Below are 15584 nucleotides of genomic sequence, written 5' to 3'. Positions count from 1 at the left end.
GTATGAGTGTGCGCGTGTGCGTTTGTGTGTTTACTCTTTCTGTTTGACTTGAAAAAGAAATGCCACGTGTTCTTCCAGAAGAATTGTAGGACAGCAGTCAGAGGGCATGTGTAATGTTCTCCCGGCGACACGAAGGCCTTGATGTCGCTCTCCGGGGCGCCTCAGGTCCTCTTCGCTCCCTTTCAGTAGTTCCTCTTCCATTTGAATTCAAGGACACTTTGATTTCCAACAGATGCTCATTCCAGAGATATAGATTTTTTTTTATTTTTTTTATGCTGCCTGTTTAAAGATTTCGGCATCCCTGACTTTTAATGGTGTTGGACCTGAGCCCAAAGGAGCACCGCTGCACTTTTTTTTTTCTTGGAGAGCCATTAGAATAAAATGTAATATATCCACTGGCCATTAAGTCAGATTAACTAGATCAAACACTTGACTCTCGGAGAGAGCGACAGAGAGAGAATGGAGTATCTGAAGAGAAACCGGTCGCTCTCCTGCAGCTCCTTCCATCAAGAGGAACCTCCGAGTTCTTTTCTGTAGTCGTTTCTCTCCGCTTGTGCAAATGATTAGGAAAGAGATTATCTCAATAGCATTTGAGTTGAAGTCAGCTCGAATTTCCATGGCATTTATTCAGCTCTTTGCACAAAGCGCCTGCAGAAATCACACATCTTTTTTTTTTTGTGGGTGTACACAGAAACAAAAGGGAAAACCAAAAGGAACAAATCAACACTGATATGCCCAGGGACTGAAGTTAACATCCAACTAAGAGTTGGAACCGACAGCTTCCGAGTGGTGGAACAAAACAGCGTTGGTCTGATCGTCGGGAGTTCTTTCATTACACAGTTGTTTTTTTTTTTTTTTTGGGATGTTTCCATGACGTCCTCAGTCAGACGTATGAAATGGATGAAACTCTACATGAACGTGTCTTATATCTTATATCGGGTATAAGACAGGCTGTAGTGTTTAACAGGAATTCAATATCTGCCTTTAGACTTCTAATATGCCTTTCTGTATTTCTGACAGGATTCAGAAATGAATCGTTTCATTTTATTGAACATCACTGTGGTTTAATTCTTTCTAAGCATCATGTGGCAGATTGCCGTGTATTTGCTTTAAACATTTTATTATTCATTCATTCATCTTCTACCGCTTATCCGAACTACCTCGGGTCACGGGGAGCCTGTGCCTATCTCAGGCGTCATCAGGCATCAAGGCAGGATACACCCTGGACGGAGTGCCAACCCATCACAGGGCACACACACACACACTCTCATTCACTCACGCAATCACACACTACGGACAATTTTCCAGAGATGCCAATCAACCTACCAAGCATGTCTTTGGACCGGGGGAGGAAACCGGAGTACCCGGAGGAAACCCCCGAGGCACGGGGAGAACATGCAAACTCCACACACACAAGGCGGACGTGCTAACCACAAAGCCACCGTGCCCCCCTACATTTATTTATTTATTTATTTATTTATTTATTTATTTATTTATTTATTATTATTATTATTATTATTATTATTATTATTATTATTATTAATAATAATAATAATAATAATAATAATAATAATAATAATAATAATAATAATAATAATAATATTATTATTATTAATAATAATAATAATACTTATTATTTTCTTACATTAGCTTGGGTTGTTAGTTGTTCTTCTCGAGCTCTTGCGTGCCCTCCTGATGGTCGTGTCATGAAACCCACGGGTGGCAGGACACCCTTATCTGAAGGCATCGGCGGTCCTCGTCTTCGACACCCCCACGCTCACATCTCTGATCTCAAAGACCCACATTGTCCCTGACATTTACTGCAATGCTCCACATTTGAATTTCCACCCCAGCATGTGTTGACTTTTTGAGGGGGAGGAGTGAAACGCCGGCACGAATGTGCGCAGACAATGGTGTGAATTAGGAATGCCGACCGCCTCAGAGGCAAAACAGTCCCGGAGATGGTGTTTAACATGGTGTGCCCATTGCCCGGTTCCCACGAGACATCTCAGACTTCACAGTCTGTTAGTAGACCACTGGAGGACGTTGCCTAACTTCTATCTTCTCAACTTTGTTTCAACAGAACACTTGGGGAGATCTTTCAGCGTCGGAGCGATGCAGGGTGGCATATATCACCACTCAAAGCAACAGGAGTGCATTTCCACTGCTGTCTTTGAGCTAGTGTCTAGACAGCAAAGAGAAATCGAATTAAAAACACAAATCCCCATCAGCACAGCGCATTCCCATTGATTCTGACAGAATCGCATGTGGCGCCTCTCAGCGGGCCTCCTTAAAACATGAAGAGCTTTCATCCAGCGGTGTGTGACAAAAGAAATTGGGGCTCGGTAAAGAAGCAGAGAGGCATATTTCATGACACAAAAGCGAGAGAGCTCCTTCCCTGCTCATCCACATCCACAAGAACACAGGACCAGCACGCCATCCTTCTGAGGGAAAATCCTGTGATGTGTGAGATTTGAATATGCAACTGGAACACAGCTGGAGCACGCGTGTATCTTAAGAGCGTGTTGAATAGTGCACAAGGCTGCGATTCTAGGCACACGCCAGGCAGCGAGGCCACGAGGTGCGCTCAGAGATTCCCCGCTCTTTATATTTGATTTGGTATTTCAGCTCCCCTCAGGTGAGTGAGATGAAGTGTTAATGAAAGGAGCGTGGAACCCTGGTGTCGTCCCATCAACCCACTGGCCCGGCTCAGGCAGCCGAGCCCCAGTCCTCGGCGCTGCCTAGCACGACGCCATCCTTACCTCCTCAATAGCGGGGTCATTTCATCCCCAGCAGGGCTTCCTCACATGGTACCTCATTTCTGCTCTGGATTTCTCATCTGTGCCCAACACGCACTTCGCCTCTGGGTTTTTTAAGCTTTTACACTTGATTTAGAACATGGCACTCTGCCAGGCATGATGAATGTGCTTTTGATGCTTTGATTTGCTCATTTAAAGGCTAAGGCTGTGTTTTTACGTGTCACTTCTCAGGGATCTTTTCAGCTCCCACCGATGATCCGACTGACGATGGAGCTTGTCGGTTATTTACTAAACCTTTCATGAGTCAGTTCAGTTTAGAATGTGGTGTAACCGGTTCTAATGCGGATCGGAGTGCTGGTGGTGATGGTGGAAATAAAACCATCCATGAGGTGTTGTGTCTGGTGTCGAACTTCATTGATGGGCATTCAACCTTACATGTAACTAGAAATGGATAAAACATATAAAGATATTTAATGAATAAAAATTTGAATTGTGGGGGTCATGGTGGCTTAGTGGTTAGCACGTTCGCCTCACACCTCCAGGGTTGGGGGTTCGATTCCCGCCTCCGCCTTGTGTGCGTGGAGTTTGCATTTTCTCCGCGTGCCTCTGGGGTTTCCTCCGGGTACTCCGGTTTCCTCCCCCGGTCCAAAGATGCATGGTAGGTTGATTGGCATCTCTGGAAAATTGTCTGTAATGTGTGATTGCGTGAGTGAATGAGAGTGTGTGTGTGTGCCCTGCGATGGGTTGGCACACCGTCCAGGGTGTATCCTGCCTTGATGCCCGATGATGCCTGAGACCCGAGACCCGAGGTAGTTCGGATAAGCGGTAGAAAATTAATGAATGAATTTGAATTGTTGCTGTGGTATAAAAGGAATTGAACATTTTTTGGGACCCTTAAATCCACATGATTATTCAAAATGATGTAAGTGAGCGAAGCCCTGAGCATCACCGGTTTTCAGGAACGCACCCTGCTTTCCCAGATATTCTGCAGCTTGGCATGAAGCAGCAGGTGGTGTCCCTCCGGGGACAGAACATAAGATTGATTACTCCGGCAGTCTAGATTTCTCCTCCTTTGTGTCCTACGTGCTCTGTGTTCCGAGCCAGACAAAGAACAATACTGGCATGGTACCATTCAGTACCACTGGTTTGTATCAGCGCTCATTGCACGTTCTGTACGGTTTGTATAGGTGAATGCTGTCGCTTGTCAGCGTGGAGACGCGCATGCCATTAAAGAGGCTTTATTGTGGAGGCTTGAGAAGAAGTGCCGTGAGAAGCTAAAGAATCAGAGCGTTTGAATAGAGCCAAAGTGTCAATAGGCAAAGGAGGAGGAGGAACGAGTCGGTCTGAAAAGACTACAGAAAAGACCGTCTCACTCTCTCTCTCTCTCTCTCTCTCTCTCTCTCTCTCTCTCTCTCATTACACCGATTAAACACTGAGGAAATTTCATGATGAGTCTGGCATTTTGTAAAGAGCGTCTACTTTTTTTTTTCTCTTGTCTTATAAAATTGGATAAATAGTCAAGTAGCATAAACACTGAATCTCCTGGAGCAGATGATGATTGAATATCAGTGTCTCTGCAATAAGACCAGGAGTTATTATGAAAACTACTGAAAACGACAGTGCTGCCAAACCGAAACGGCGGCACACGACGACTTTTCGGGACGAAACTCATGTCGAAATAAATCCCGTCGTACTTAAAGAAATCCTCGTTAGGAGTTTTGAGACCAATGGAGGCTGCAAAAATTTATTTGACATCCAAAGCCTTGGAGCAAACACCATTCGTTTGTGTGCTAGCGTTGCCAGTTTCATAATCCATTTAGCACCTGCAAACCCTGGCCTACACACCGCCTCAGCCTCGGTTTGGCCCAGAAGCTCCTTGAAGATGTCTCCCAGACGTCTCTTTTAATTCCCTTTAAAAACCTGCCTCCTCAGTAACTAGGATGTGTGCAGATGTGAAAAGGCGCCGTGATCTCTTATTAACTAAGCATGAGAGTCTTAGAGTCATGAGATGTGCAAGGCATAGTCATCAATCTTTCCTCCCCGTGAGCGCACTCTAATTTATACTGTAAGTGCTAGCTACGCGTTTGTGGCTTTGTGCTGAGAAGGTGTCGGTGCGGCTCGACGTCACTTTCCGCCTCCAGCGTTCCTGTACCTTATGTCTTATGTGCATCGTGTGGAAAGATTACAGCCGATTGTCTGTGTATTGGTGCACACACGTGTCTGAAGTCCGTTCTTGGTTCTGGACATGTGGGAGTGCTTGTGCGGGCTTGGCAGGCTACGTGTTTGGCTGTTTGGCTCGTTCGCACTCTAGAGATGTGCAGCTTTGTTTTTTATCCAATCCTGCAGGATGTTTTAGAATAAGGCTGGTCCCTGATGGATGGATAGATGCTCTGCAAATGTGCTGCAAAAAATCGAACAAAGACGATGTGTATTGTTATAACGATTAGGGATATCGATTCGATTGAACGAGTTAGCAATATAAGTGATATACTGTACTGTAATGCCAGACAGACAGAGCGAACGTTAGCGGAAATACACAATCGACGGGGTGAAATTTATTTATTTATTTATTTTTTTTTTACAAATCACAACGACGAACAGTGACATAGTCATAAAATGATTTGTGTGTATAAAAGCATAATAACGCTCAAATAAACCACACAGCCATTCTGATTCGCTGGCTGTCTCAATAGAACACGGTTTAGAGAAAACGAAGAGAAAAACAAAATGTTCTTTCTTCGTTTATTTGTATAAGTATTTAAAAAAAAAAGTGATGATAAGAAAGCAAATGAATCGTGAATTGGATTATTCGGTTATTCTGAGCTCTTAGCGAAACAAAGGTCATGTAACAAATCTATTTATTTATTTGCTCACTTGGAGCACTGTTTATTGTGTCCTGTTCTTGGCTCACAGGAAGGGAAGCTGATGTAGAAACCTCTGTTGTTGTATATCAAGTGTTCGTGCATTCTGAGATACTTTTCAGTTCACCACGGATGTAAAGAGAGGTTATCTAAGTTAACACAGACGTCCTGTGAGAGTGAAACAGTCTGGACATTGTCCTCTGACTTCTCTCATCAGCATGGCCTTTCTGCCTGAAGAACCGGCTGATTTTCTGAAAATATCAAACTAACAACATGTTAAGTTCACATATTATTTCCAGTTCTGGAAACTCAGATGGTTGACATGAAAATGGACCGAAGCTCTTCACATGTATCTGCATGATATCATGGATTGAGCTGCTGATTGGATAAGTTCTGTGGGCGCAAATGCCTTGTTGATGCCAGAGGTCAGAGGAGAATGGCCAGACTGGTTCGAGCTGATAGAAAGGCAACAGTAACTCAAATAACCACTCGTTACAACCGAGGTATGTAGAAGAGCATCTCTGAACACACAACACGTCGATCCTTGAGGCGGATGGGCTACAGCAGCAGTACCTAATGAGTTGTACCTAATAAAGTGGCCGGTGAGTGTATATACCTCATTGCAACTCATGTATTGTGTGTATATAAGCATATTCATTCATTCATCTTCTACCGCTTATCTGAACTATCTCGGGTCACGGGGAGCCTGTGCCTATCTCAGGCGTCATCGGGCATCAAGGCAGGATACACCCTGGACGGAGTGCCAACCCATCGCAGGGCACACACACACTCTCATTCACTCACACAATCACACACTACGGACAATTTTTCCAGAGATGCCAATCAACCTACCATGCATGTCTTTGGACCGGGGGAGGAAACCGGAGTACCCGGAGGAAACCCCCGAGGCACGGGGAGAACATGCAAACTCCACACACACAAGGTGGAGGCGGGAATCGAACCCCCAACCCTGGAGGTGTGAGGCGAACGTGCTAACCACTAAGACACCGTGCCCCCTATATAAGCATATATATATATATATATATATATATATATAGCTCTGACACTATAGGACTTGTGATATTGTATCATTGTTATAAAGCTTTGAGTCCTCATTACGCCTTCTGTCGACCGTCTCTGTGTGAAAAGATCAGCGCGGAACAGCAGATTTGTGGCGGTGTGTGTGTTTAGACAGGATAATGTGTATATGCTCTGGGGTTAGACGTATAGACACAGGCGTTGTAACGAGACTTCTTTGTAGGCTCAGCAGGTAGCACAGGCAGGTGAAAGGCAGCCAACCATTACAGCGCCATCAATATAATGTCTGGAGGCTAAAGGCAGCGAAGAAATTTCTGCTGCACATTTCACAACTCTCGCCGATGCTTTCAGAGGTTGCCATGACAGCACCGCGCTCGGCTTTTTAACAGGAGGAGATTTAGTTAATCTAAAAAAGAGGCTGTAGCCGTAACATCTCTCCTGTGGCGAGTCGGCTCTCCATCGATCAGCGGCGAGAACACGGTGACTGCAGATCACACCCCTTGTCCTGGCAGAACGGAGGGAGGGGGCGGAATGAAAAGCAGAAGCGCTATGAGAGATGTGAAGCGTCCCAATTAAGACACAATCAGAGCACGGCTGAGCGGCGCGATTGCTCTCCCACAGGCTCCCAGTCTGCCGGAGTGGAATGGTTTCATCTGTGAGATAGTGAGCATCTTAGATTGCCCGTGTGGTCCCCATGCCATACTGCCATATGCAAACCCAACAAACCTCCCACCATTTTAATTTGCGGTGATGAGCCGGAGAAACGCGTCCAATCACTAAGAGTCTGTGATTCATTCAGCTACAGAAAAAGTGAACAGAGCACTTCTGTGAGCTCACACATGCCCTCGGCAGGATCGAAATAGTCAAAGGACAACGAGGGTCATGCGATGAGACGTGAGACCGCGCAGTCTGTAACAGAGGATTCAATCTCGTCTGAATGCGCAATTTGATATAAAGGGCGGAGTCAATGCAAATGTGCCAATTTAGCACCTGAGGTGTGATTTAAGGCAGCCTGAAAATCACTTCAGGAGCAGAAGATTAAAGCGCGCGTGTAAATTAAAGTCTTATGGAGTCGACCGCAGAGACGGAACAATAAAATGCATCCTCTTATGTTTCTTTAATAACCTAAAGGCTATATAGTGTAGAGACTCGCTGTAAATTGCGCCTTACGGTCGAGGCGTAACGCTACGAGGTCGAAACGCTACAGCAGAACTGAACAGGAACATGTAAGGGCTTTATGGAGCGTCGCTATGGCGATGTCCAGCTGTACTTCACACAGAATTCTGTACTGTACCAAAACAACCAGAATCATGCTAATGATTTCACACGTCACGTCACTCCACGTGCAACTTAGCACCTGTTATTCTTTATTAAGAAAACAAGCTGCATCTACAGCTTCTGAAACATTTACACGCAGCTACCTTAGTGTCGTGACGTGTTAAAACGTGTTAAACACCTCGATATGTTTTATTTATATCGAATGAAGAAAGTTCTCTCTCAATCACTCATCTTTTACCGCTTATCCGAACTACCTCGGGTCACGGGGAGCCTGTGCCTATCTCAGGCGTCATCGGGCATCAAGGCAGGATACACCCTGGACGGAGTGCCAACCCATCACAGGGCACACACACACACACTCTCATTCACTCACACAATCACACACTACGGACAATTTTTCCAGAGATGCCAATCAACGTACCATGCATGTCTTTGGACCGGGGGAGGAAACCGGAGTACCCGGAAGAAACCCCCGAAGCACAGGGAGAACATGGAAACTCCACACACACAAGGTGGAGGCGGAGGGGGAATCGAACCCCCGACCCTGGAGGTGTGAGGCGAACGTGCTAACCACTAAGCCACCGTGCCCCCCTAAGAAAGTTACAGTTTCTTATTAAGTATTTACGACCGTCCTGATTTATCCTTAAAAAACACTAAGAACCCAAACACGTCATGCCACAAAGTCGGAATGTTCGAGCACATTCCAGGACCAGATGTTACGCCTTTGTTTCTCAGTAGCTGATATCGTAGATATACTGTCTTATAGCACAATTTGGACACATGCTCCAATAACGCCATAACACTCAGCACACGGTGTTAGCGTGAAGAGGTTACGCGAGTGGAACTAGCCAAGCAGATTTTTTTCCCCTCAACTTTTCTGCAGCGTCAGTACGGGAGCTAAGTGTGCTTCCTCTGACAATGACAGAGTAGCGCTCGGGTTCCGCCATGCCTCTTTTCCCATCGCTCCCTTCTGAAAAGAAAAAAAAACCAAAAACAACAAAAAACAAAAAAAAAAGGGGGAAAAAATCAGGCAAGCAGCACTCAGATTAATATAGCTGTGCCTCTGGTGCTCACTGATGATGTCATTACCCAGTTCTGTCTCCTGGGAAGACTGCTGCGTCCTCCCGTAGGGAATTCTGGGACACAGAAAAACCAGAGCAACACATTTCCCAAGTAATATTTATCACAGTTAAGGTTGTCCAGCACATTTTTTGCTGAGGACACGTTGCCCAACACAATTTTTTTCCCCCCACACTCACGGTTCCGGATTCTTCTCAGACGGAATCTGGCGAGCTTTAAGAAGACTCGGCGCTCCTGCTTCCGTCGTTACTCCAGTTCCATCTCGCCTGTGTCAAATGACACAGATTACAAATCTATATTTATAATATCGCTTTTTCAATTTATAGCGAAACTGGAACTATTCATATTCTGCCGGAGCGCCGACTCCTAGCCCGAGTGCTCAGTTATCATACAGCGATACGATACGAGTCATGCGTATTCATTCCTAAAGAATGATCCATAATCGCTTTCCCCCTTCACTGAACTTCTCAGCTTGTCTGACACACATTAAAGACCTGCTTGTCATCTGTCGAATCAAACCTGGAGCTCTTTTGCATGTTTTTTATACCTTCGTGCCATCAGAATAAGAATTTCTCCATGTCTCATCGTATCAGTGGTGAGACACCTCCACAGCGCTGGACAGAACATTTCTTACCTCACTGTTTGCAATTGCTGGTTGTTCTTACTAGAGTGATGAACGAGGAACCATAGAGAAAGCCTAAGGAATAAGAGCAGTTGAGGGGGGTTCGGTGCCTTGCTCAAGGACACCTCAGTCATAGCCGGCCCGAGACTCGAACCCACAACCTTAGGTTAGGAGTCAGACTCTCTAACCATTAGGCCATGACTTCCCCCTATTGCACAGACCAGTCCGCTTCCTGACAACGCATAGCTGACGGTTTCTCACCGGGATTCAAATCTCCTGACAACAGAATGAGAACTTTTTATCTTTTTATTTAAAATCTTGTACTTATAATGATGATGGATGTAGCAGCTCAGTGGTTAAGGTGTTGGACTACTGATCGGAAGGTCATGGGTTCGTACCCCAGGACCGAGCTGCCACTTCTGGGCCCCTGAGCAAGGCCCTTAACCCTCAATTGCTCAGTTGTAAGTCACTCTGGATAAGTGTGTATCTGTTAAATGCCGTAAATGTAAATGTAAATGTAATGAAATCGCTTCTCCAAACAAAAGGTTGTTCAACGTTTCAGCAGGAATCAGTTGGTAATAAAAAGGTTGACATGCAGCACTGATCACCGGAGCGCATTTAATTTACACTGAAGGTCCAGCGTAGTGACACTCGTTGAATGACAATGTTGTGGATTTGATGTCTGGCACAACCCAAAGATTCAGCAATGTGTGTGTGTGTGTTTGTGTGTTTTCACTCAACATGGTAAAGACAGCGGGGACAGCAGAGCCCCTCCAGCACTTTTACCGATCTGACAACTTTCCAGGCGACTTGACGTGTTGCTTCAGTGTTAATATCAGACCAGTCAGTCAAACACGCCGCAGCCACCGTCACCGCTTAATCGGCGCTTCAGCACACGCCGTCCTCATCACATGCCGTCCTCATCACACACACCCCAATCCTGCGTTAATCCCAACATTTTGTCATCATGGACTTCTGACAGCTCTGGAGCACCGGATGGTGATTTCTGACGGAACAGCGCAGGGGCTGAGGTCCGAGGACGTCCTCCTCCGCAGGGAGGACCGCGTTCTAATCTAATTACGTCCTTAGTGCACAACCGTTTGAATGAGATTCACCAGCACGGAACGGGAAAGCGTGATTTTCCAGTTACTGGATGCCTAATGCTGTTTTAATTCTCCTCCCTGTTGCTACCAAATTTCCCTCACATCTGCTGGGTTTGCACTCCATCAGTCTGCTGCTCGGAGTAATAGAGAAATCACCTAGAGAGAAGAGAGCGAGACCGGAAAACACACAAGCTCCCAAAGAAGATCCTCACACTCTGGATGGGAGACTTTTTTTTTCTTTCTCAGCCTCCATCCACATCGATTCTGCCTTTAGTTACACCGTCCAAGTTAATTCCCAGCACGGACTCACAGGCTTATCAAATACTGCAGCAAGATGCTCTCAGATCCGTGCGATAACCTGCCGGCTGAACAGGAAGAAAGATCCAATGAGCAGGAAATAGGAGATTTCGGTTCAGCTATTTATTCCATTCAATTTAATCTGTGCAGGAAGTGGGCAGTGAGTGAAAGAAGAAGAAAAAAAAACGCTCTCTAACATGCTCTTTTCCCAAACTGATGCAATTGCTCGTGCATCATCTTTATCTGCTCGTTCATCCTCGCTCATCTGACGATGTAATCAAGCGTCTGCTTTCTCAGTGAGCTGCGCTTTATAGAAATGGCTCTGGGAGCGTGTGATAAGTCTGGACACTGGCTCAAGTCACTTTGAATTTAGATCCAGGCGTGTAAAGGCCCAACATGCTGATGTTTATCTCCATATCTCTGCATACTCTATGTCCTAGTCCTGACCTACTCTTCTAAGACAGCCTACACACTCACACACACACACACACACACACAGGCGTGACCGAACATGGGCCACCAAATTAGGGAACTTCGGCGAACTGATCGATTTAAACTTTACATTCATTCATTCATCTTCTACCGCTTATCCGAACTACCTCGGGTCACGGGGAGTATCTCAGGCGTCATCGGGCATCAAGGCAGGATACACCCTGGACGGAGTGCCAACCCATCACAGGGCACACACACACACTCTCATTCACTCACGCAATCACACACTACGGACAATTTTCCAGAGATGCCAATCAACCTACCATGCATGTCTTTGGACCGGGGGAGGAAACCAGAGTACCCAGAGGAAACCCTGAGGCACGGGGAGAACATGCAAACTCCACACACACAAGGCGGAGGCGGGAATCGAACCCCAACCCTGGAGGTGTGAGGTGAACGTGCTAACCACTAAGACACCGTGCCCTCCTTAAACTTTACACGAATAGCAAAATATTTTGGAAGGCGTTTCGGTCATGAATCATGAAGCTTTATACAAACCGAGACATATTTGAGTCACACTACGATCTCACTACAGTCAGCTCCATAAATGTTGGCACCCTGCAGGAAAACGAATAATCATTTCGGCTTAAGCATCCACACATCGTCCAGTTTCAGCGATTCAGCACCGGATTTTACGGCAACTTTAACGAGAGCTTTAAGTTTGTGATATCATAATAAATATGCCAATATTATATATACACAGTCCAAAATATCTACTGTAGGTTTCTGGGCTGGTTTTAGAAGGTACTTTTTACAGACAGTTTGTCGTTACAGATGAGCCATCGTACATTTTTTTATTTTCGAACAGCGCTGAATGCAGTACTGAAATCTTCTTCGTCTCGAACGTGATTACGTCGTCTTTCTGATCAACTTTCTGTGAAACTTTTTAAATTGTCTTTACGGCCCTGATTGGGCTTAAGGGTATTTTTTTAACGGCTTCTTGTTTTTTATATCCGTTTTATAACACGTGCAGCTCAACAATTTAAAAAAGTAAATGTGTGCAACCTACACAACATACACAACATGTACAACATACACAAAGGAAACACGACACAAGGAGAAAGGCAACAATACTGAAAAATATGTGTAAGGAAAGAATAAAGAATGTGTAACCTTTTTAATATTTGCAAAAAATATTTTAAGGATTTTTATCAGTCATTCATCTTGTTTAAGGGTGCCATTAATTCTGGACTATATCTTTAACACAGTGATATCATTCCAACCTACTTAATTGTCCATGATGCAACCTACTTAGCGCTGTAATGAATTGTTGCATTGCACTGGACTTGAGATGCTCTCTAATTTTATTTCTTATAGCAGCGCAGTAATCTAATGTGCAGCTGGACATATTTATTATGGAGAAATATCAATGTTTGTGCTGCATCGTAAACAGTAAAACTGTCCCCTGTCCCTGGTCTGTTCCTCTGTCACGTGAATCACCCTCCATCCTGATCAAAAGCCCAGGCAAAGTGCAGATCTCTTAAAGGTGGGGTCTCCGATGTTTGAAAGCCAATGTCGACATATAAAATCACCAAAACAAACACGCCCCTAACCCAAACGGGTCCCACCCCTGTATTGATAGCTCCGCCCACACATACATACGTAACCCAGGCAACTAACGGAAAGAAATGTGTCTTTATCATAGCTGAAGGGAAGAACAATACGATTGTAGATAAACAAACAAGCAAAAATGACACACAAACATAATCATGTAAAGGACAAAGACATATATTAGTTCTGTGTAACAAAACAAAACCAACGTTACTCATCTATCGAGAAGGAAAAAAGCGCCTCGGCGTCTTAAGTAAAGTTGGTCACATATTCACAGATTGGAGTTTCCCGAGTCAATAACTCCTGAGCTAAACACTGTTACTACACAAAACACGGTTGTAGCTGCGTCTCTACATTACTACGATAGAAAAGAGGTGTTATTTGTGTAGTAACAGCGTTTAGCTCAGGAGTTATTGACTCGGGAAACTCCAATCTGTGAATATGTGACCAACTTCCTGCTCCTTCAGTTCTCTCCAGCGCTGGAAAGCTGATCCTATATTAACACGTCCTACTTCTTACCTTATCGTAAGACTTTCTTCTCTTTCTTTCTTTGTTTTTATCCTCCATGTCAATGTTAAAACCGCTTTCTGCTAATGTCACACATGCGCACTGAACACTCTCTCCGCCCATATCGACAAGACACGCCCCTTTCTGCTCATTGGCTACACGTTTGTTTTGATTTTTGTTTAGTTTGTCGTCCCGACTCAGTTTTCTGAAGCATTTCTCAAACAACGGAGACGCCATCTTTAAGTAGCATCATACCAGACTTTTGTCTTGCTGTTCTCTTTTGTGGTAGAATTCTGTGTTTTTTTCCCTACTGGCTAGAGATTAAGATTTGCCGTGGCCTAATGTTATTGGACAGTGAATGTGCAGTGGAGGGAACATTTTAAGCAGTCATGGTAGACTTGGTCTGAGGGCATGGCGAAGCTCCACTGGCTGGATTTGTTCTATATTTCTGAATCATTTTCATGAAAATGACAGAAACTAACAGTGCCACAGGCCTACAGCTAACATTTACAAGATTGATACTGATTACTATGACGAGTATCGAATTTAAAGACAGGGTGCCTTATTGAATCTGAGAAAGGAAACTGAGTGTTTATTGGTTTCCCTGTTCTCCGTTTCGAGTTAATATCCGTCACCGGCAGTCACTCAATACCGCCTTCAGTGTTCGCCTCTGTTGAAGTGTTTTGTTGTTGTGTGTCGGTGGCATTCTGGCTCTTTCCCCGTGTTTCAGGCTTCCGTGCACTCTCACTTAAGATCCATCAACTAACAAGATTACGCTCTCGCCTACAGGACCGGGTATAAAGCTTTATCCGCTTCTAAAGCTGGAAATAACCATCAGGCCTGTTATAATGTGTTGGGCTGGGGAGATTTTTCTTTATACAGTCAGTAACTGGGTGAAATTTCTTCTCTCTCCTGACAGACACGTGGACCACGACTCAGACGGACACGTCAGCTTCAAGGACTTTGAGGACGTTATGGGTTATGGGCTGGCCAACAGCTGAGGCACTGTGGTAAAGCAGAGGGTCTGTGGGAACAGCATTTAGAGCTCGTAGGCTCATGTCTGGAGCTGCCTGGTTTAAAAAAACAAAACAAATCACATGTACAGAAACACGTCCGTTCATTCAAACGAGCTCAAATCTGATCACATATCATTAAAATATTACAACAAATTTGCATTTTACATTTCATTTTCCGAAAGGATATCTCATTTACATATCTCATTTACATCTCATTTACATAAAATCTCATTTACATAGGAGCTCAGATTGTGAGGTCATAACACAGGCCCGGATCTAAGCCAATCGTGTTCGATATGCAAATTATTTCGTCCATCTATAGTTATATTTAACGTAGAAAAAAACACAATTACTGTCACAAAGCACTGACACTGGAGACTCCTTCCATAATTGTTAATAAAAGTCTCTCTAAGGAAAAGCTCACCATCAATAAAGGCGCAGTTAATCTTTGTTAAATAAGCTTTTATTCTGTAGTCTTTTATCAGCCTTATGTGGTGTGATCGTCGTATCCTTATGTAGCCTTATGTGGTGTGATCGTCGTATTCTTATGTAGCCTTATGTGGTGTGATCGTCGTATCCTTATGTAGCCTTATGTGGTGTGATCGTCGTATTCTTATGTAGCCTTCTGTGGTGTGATCGTCGTATTCTTATGTAGCCTTATGTGGTGTGATCGTCGTATCCTTATGTAGCCTTATGTGGTGTGATCGTCGTATTCTTATGTAGCCTTCTGTGGTGTGATCGTCGTATTCTTATGTAGCCTTATGTGGTGTGATCGTCGTATTCTTATGTAGCCTTATGTGGTGTGATCGTCGTATTCTTATGTAGCCTTATGTGGTGTGATCGTCGTATTCTTATGTAGCCTTATGTGGTGTGATCGTCGTATTCTTATGTAGCCTTATGTGGTGTGATCGTCGTACTGTTTCCTGCTATAAGTCGTGGCCTAATGGTTAGAGAGTCTGACTCCTAACCCTAAGGTTGTG

At 44.5% G+C, this 15584-nt stretch overlaps 1 protein-coding gene across 4 annotated transcripts in view; it reads left to right on the top strand.

Annotated features, from left to right (window-relative positions):
• efcab11 (EF-hand calcium binding domain 11) overlaps positions 1–14892 on the top strand; it is a 53971-nt gene extending 39079 nt beyond the window's left edge. Inside the window, exon 5 of one of the 4 annotated variants that reach the window (XM_060880516.1) lies at positions 14508–14892. In XM_060880516.1, the coding sequence (XP_060736499.1) occupies positions 14508–14589 (82 nt within the window). In that variant the 3' untranslated portion in view covers positions 14590–14892. Of the gene's footprint in view, positions 1–14318; positions 14460–14507 lie in introns of those variants that run through there. The other 3 variants (XM_060880514.1, XM_060880518.1, XM_060880515.1) reach the window with 3 other exon arrangements.
• Positions 14893–15584: the final 692 nt, after the last annotated feature.

This window comes from Tachysurus vachellii, chromosome 10, assembly GCF_030014155.1.
Source record: "Tachysurus vachellii isolate PV-2020 chromosome 10, HZAU_Pvac_v1, whole genome shotgun sequence".
NCBI lineage: Eukaryota > Metazoa > Chordata > Actinopteri > Siluriformes > Bagridae > Tachysurus > Tachysurus vachellii.
The sequence above is the reverse complement of the archived record's forward strand: the minus strand, read 5'-3'. Positions and strand labels throughout refer to the sequence as shown.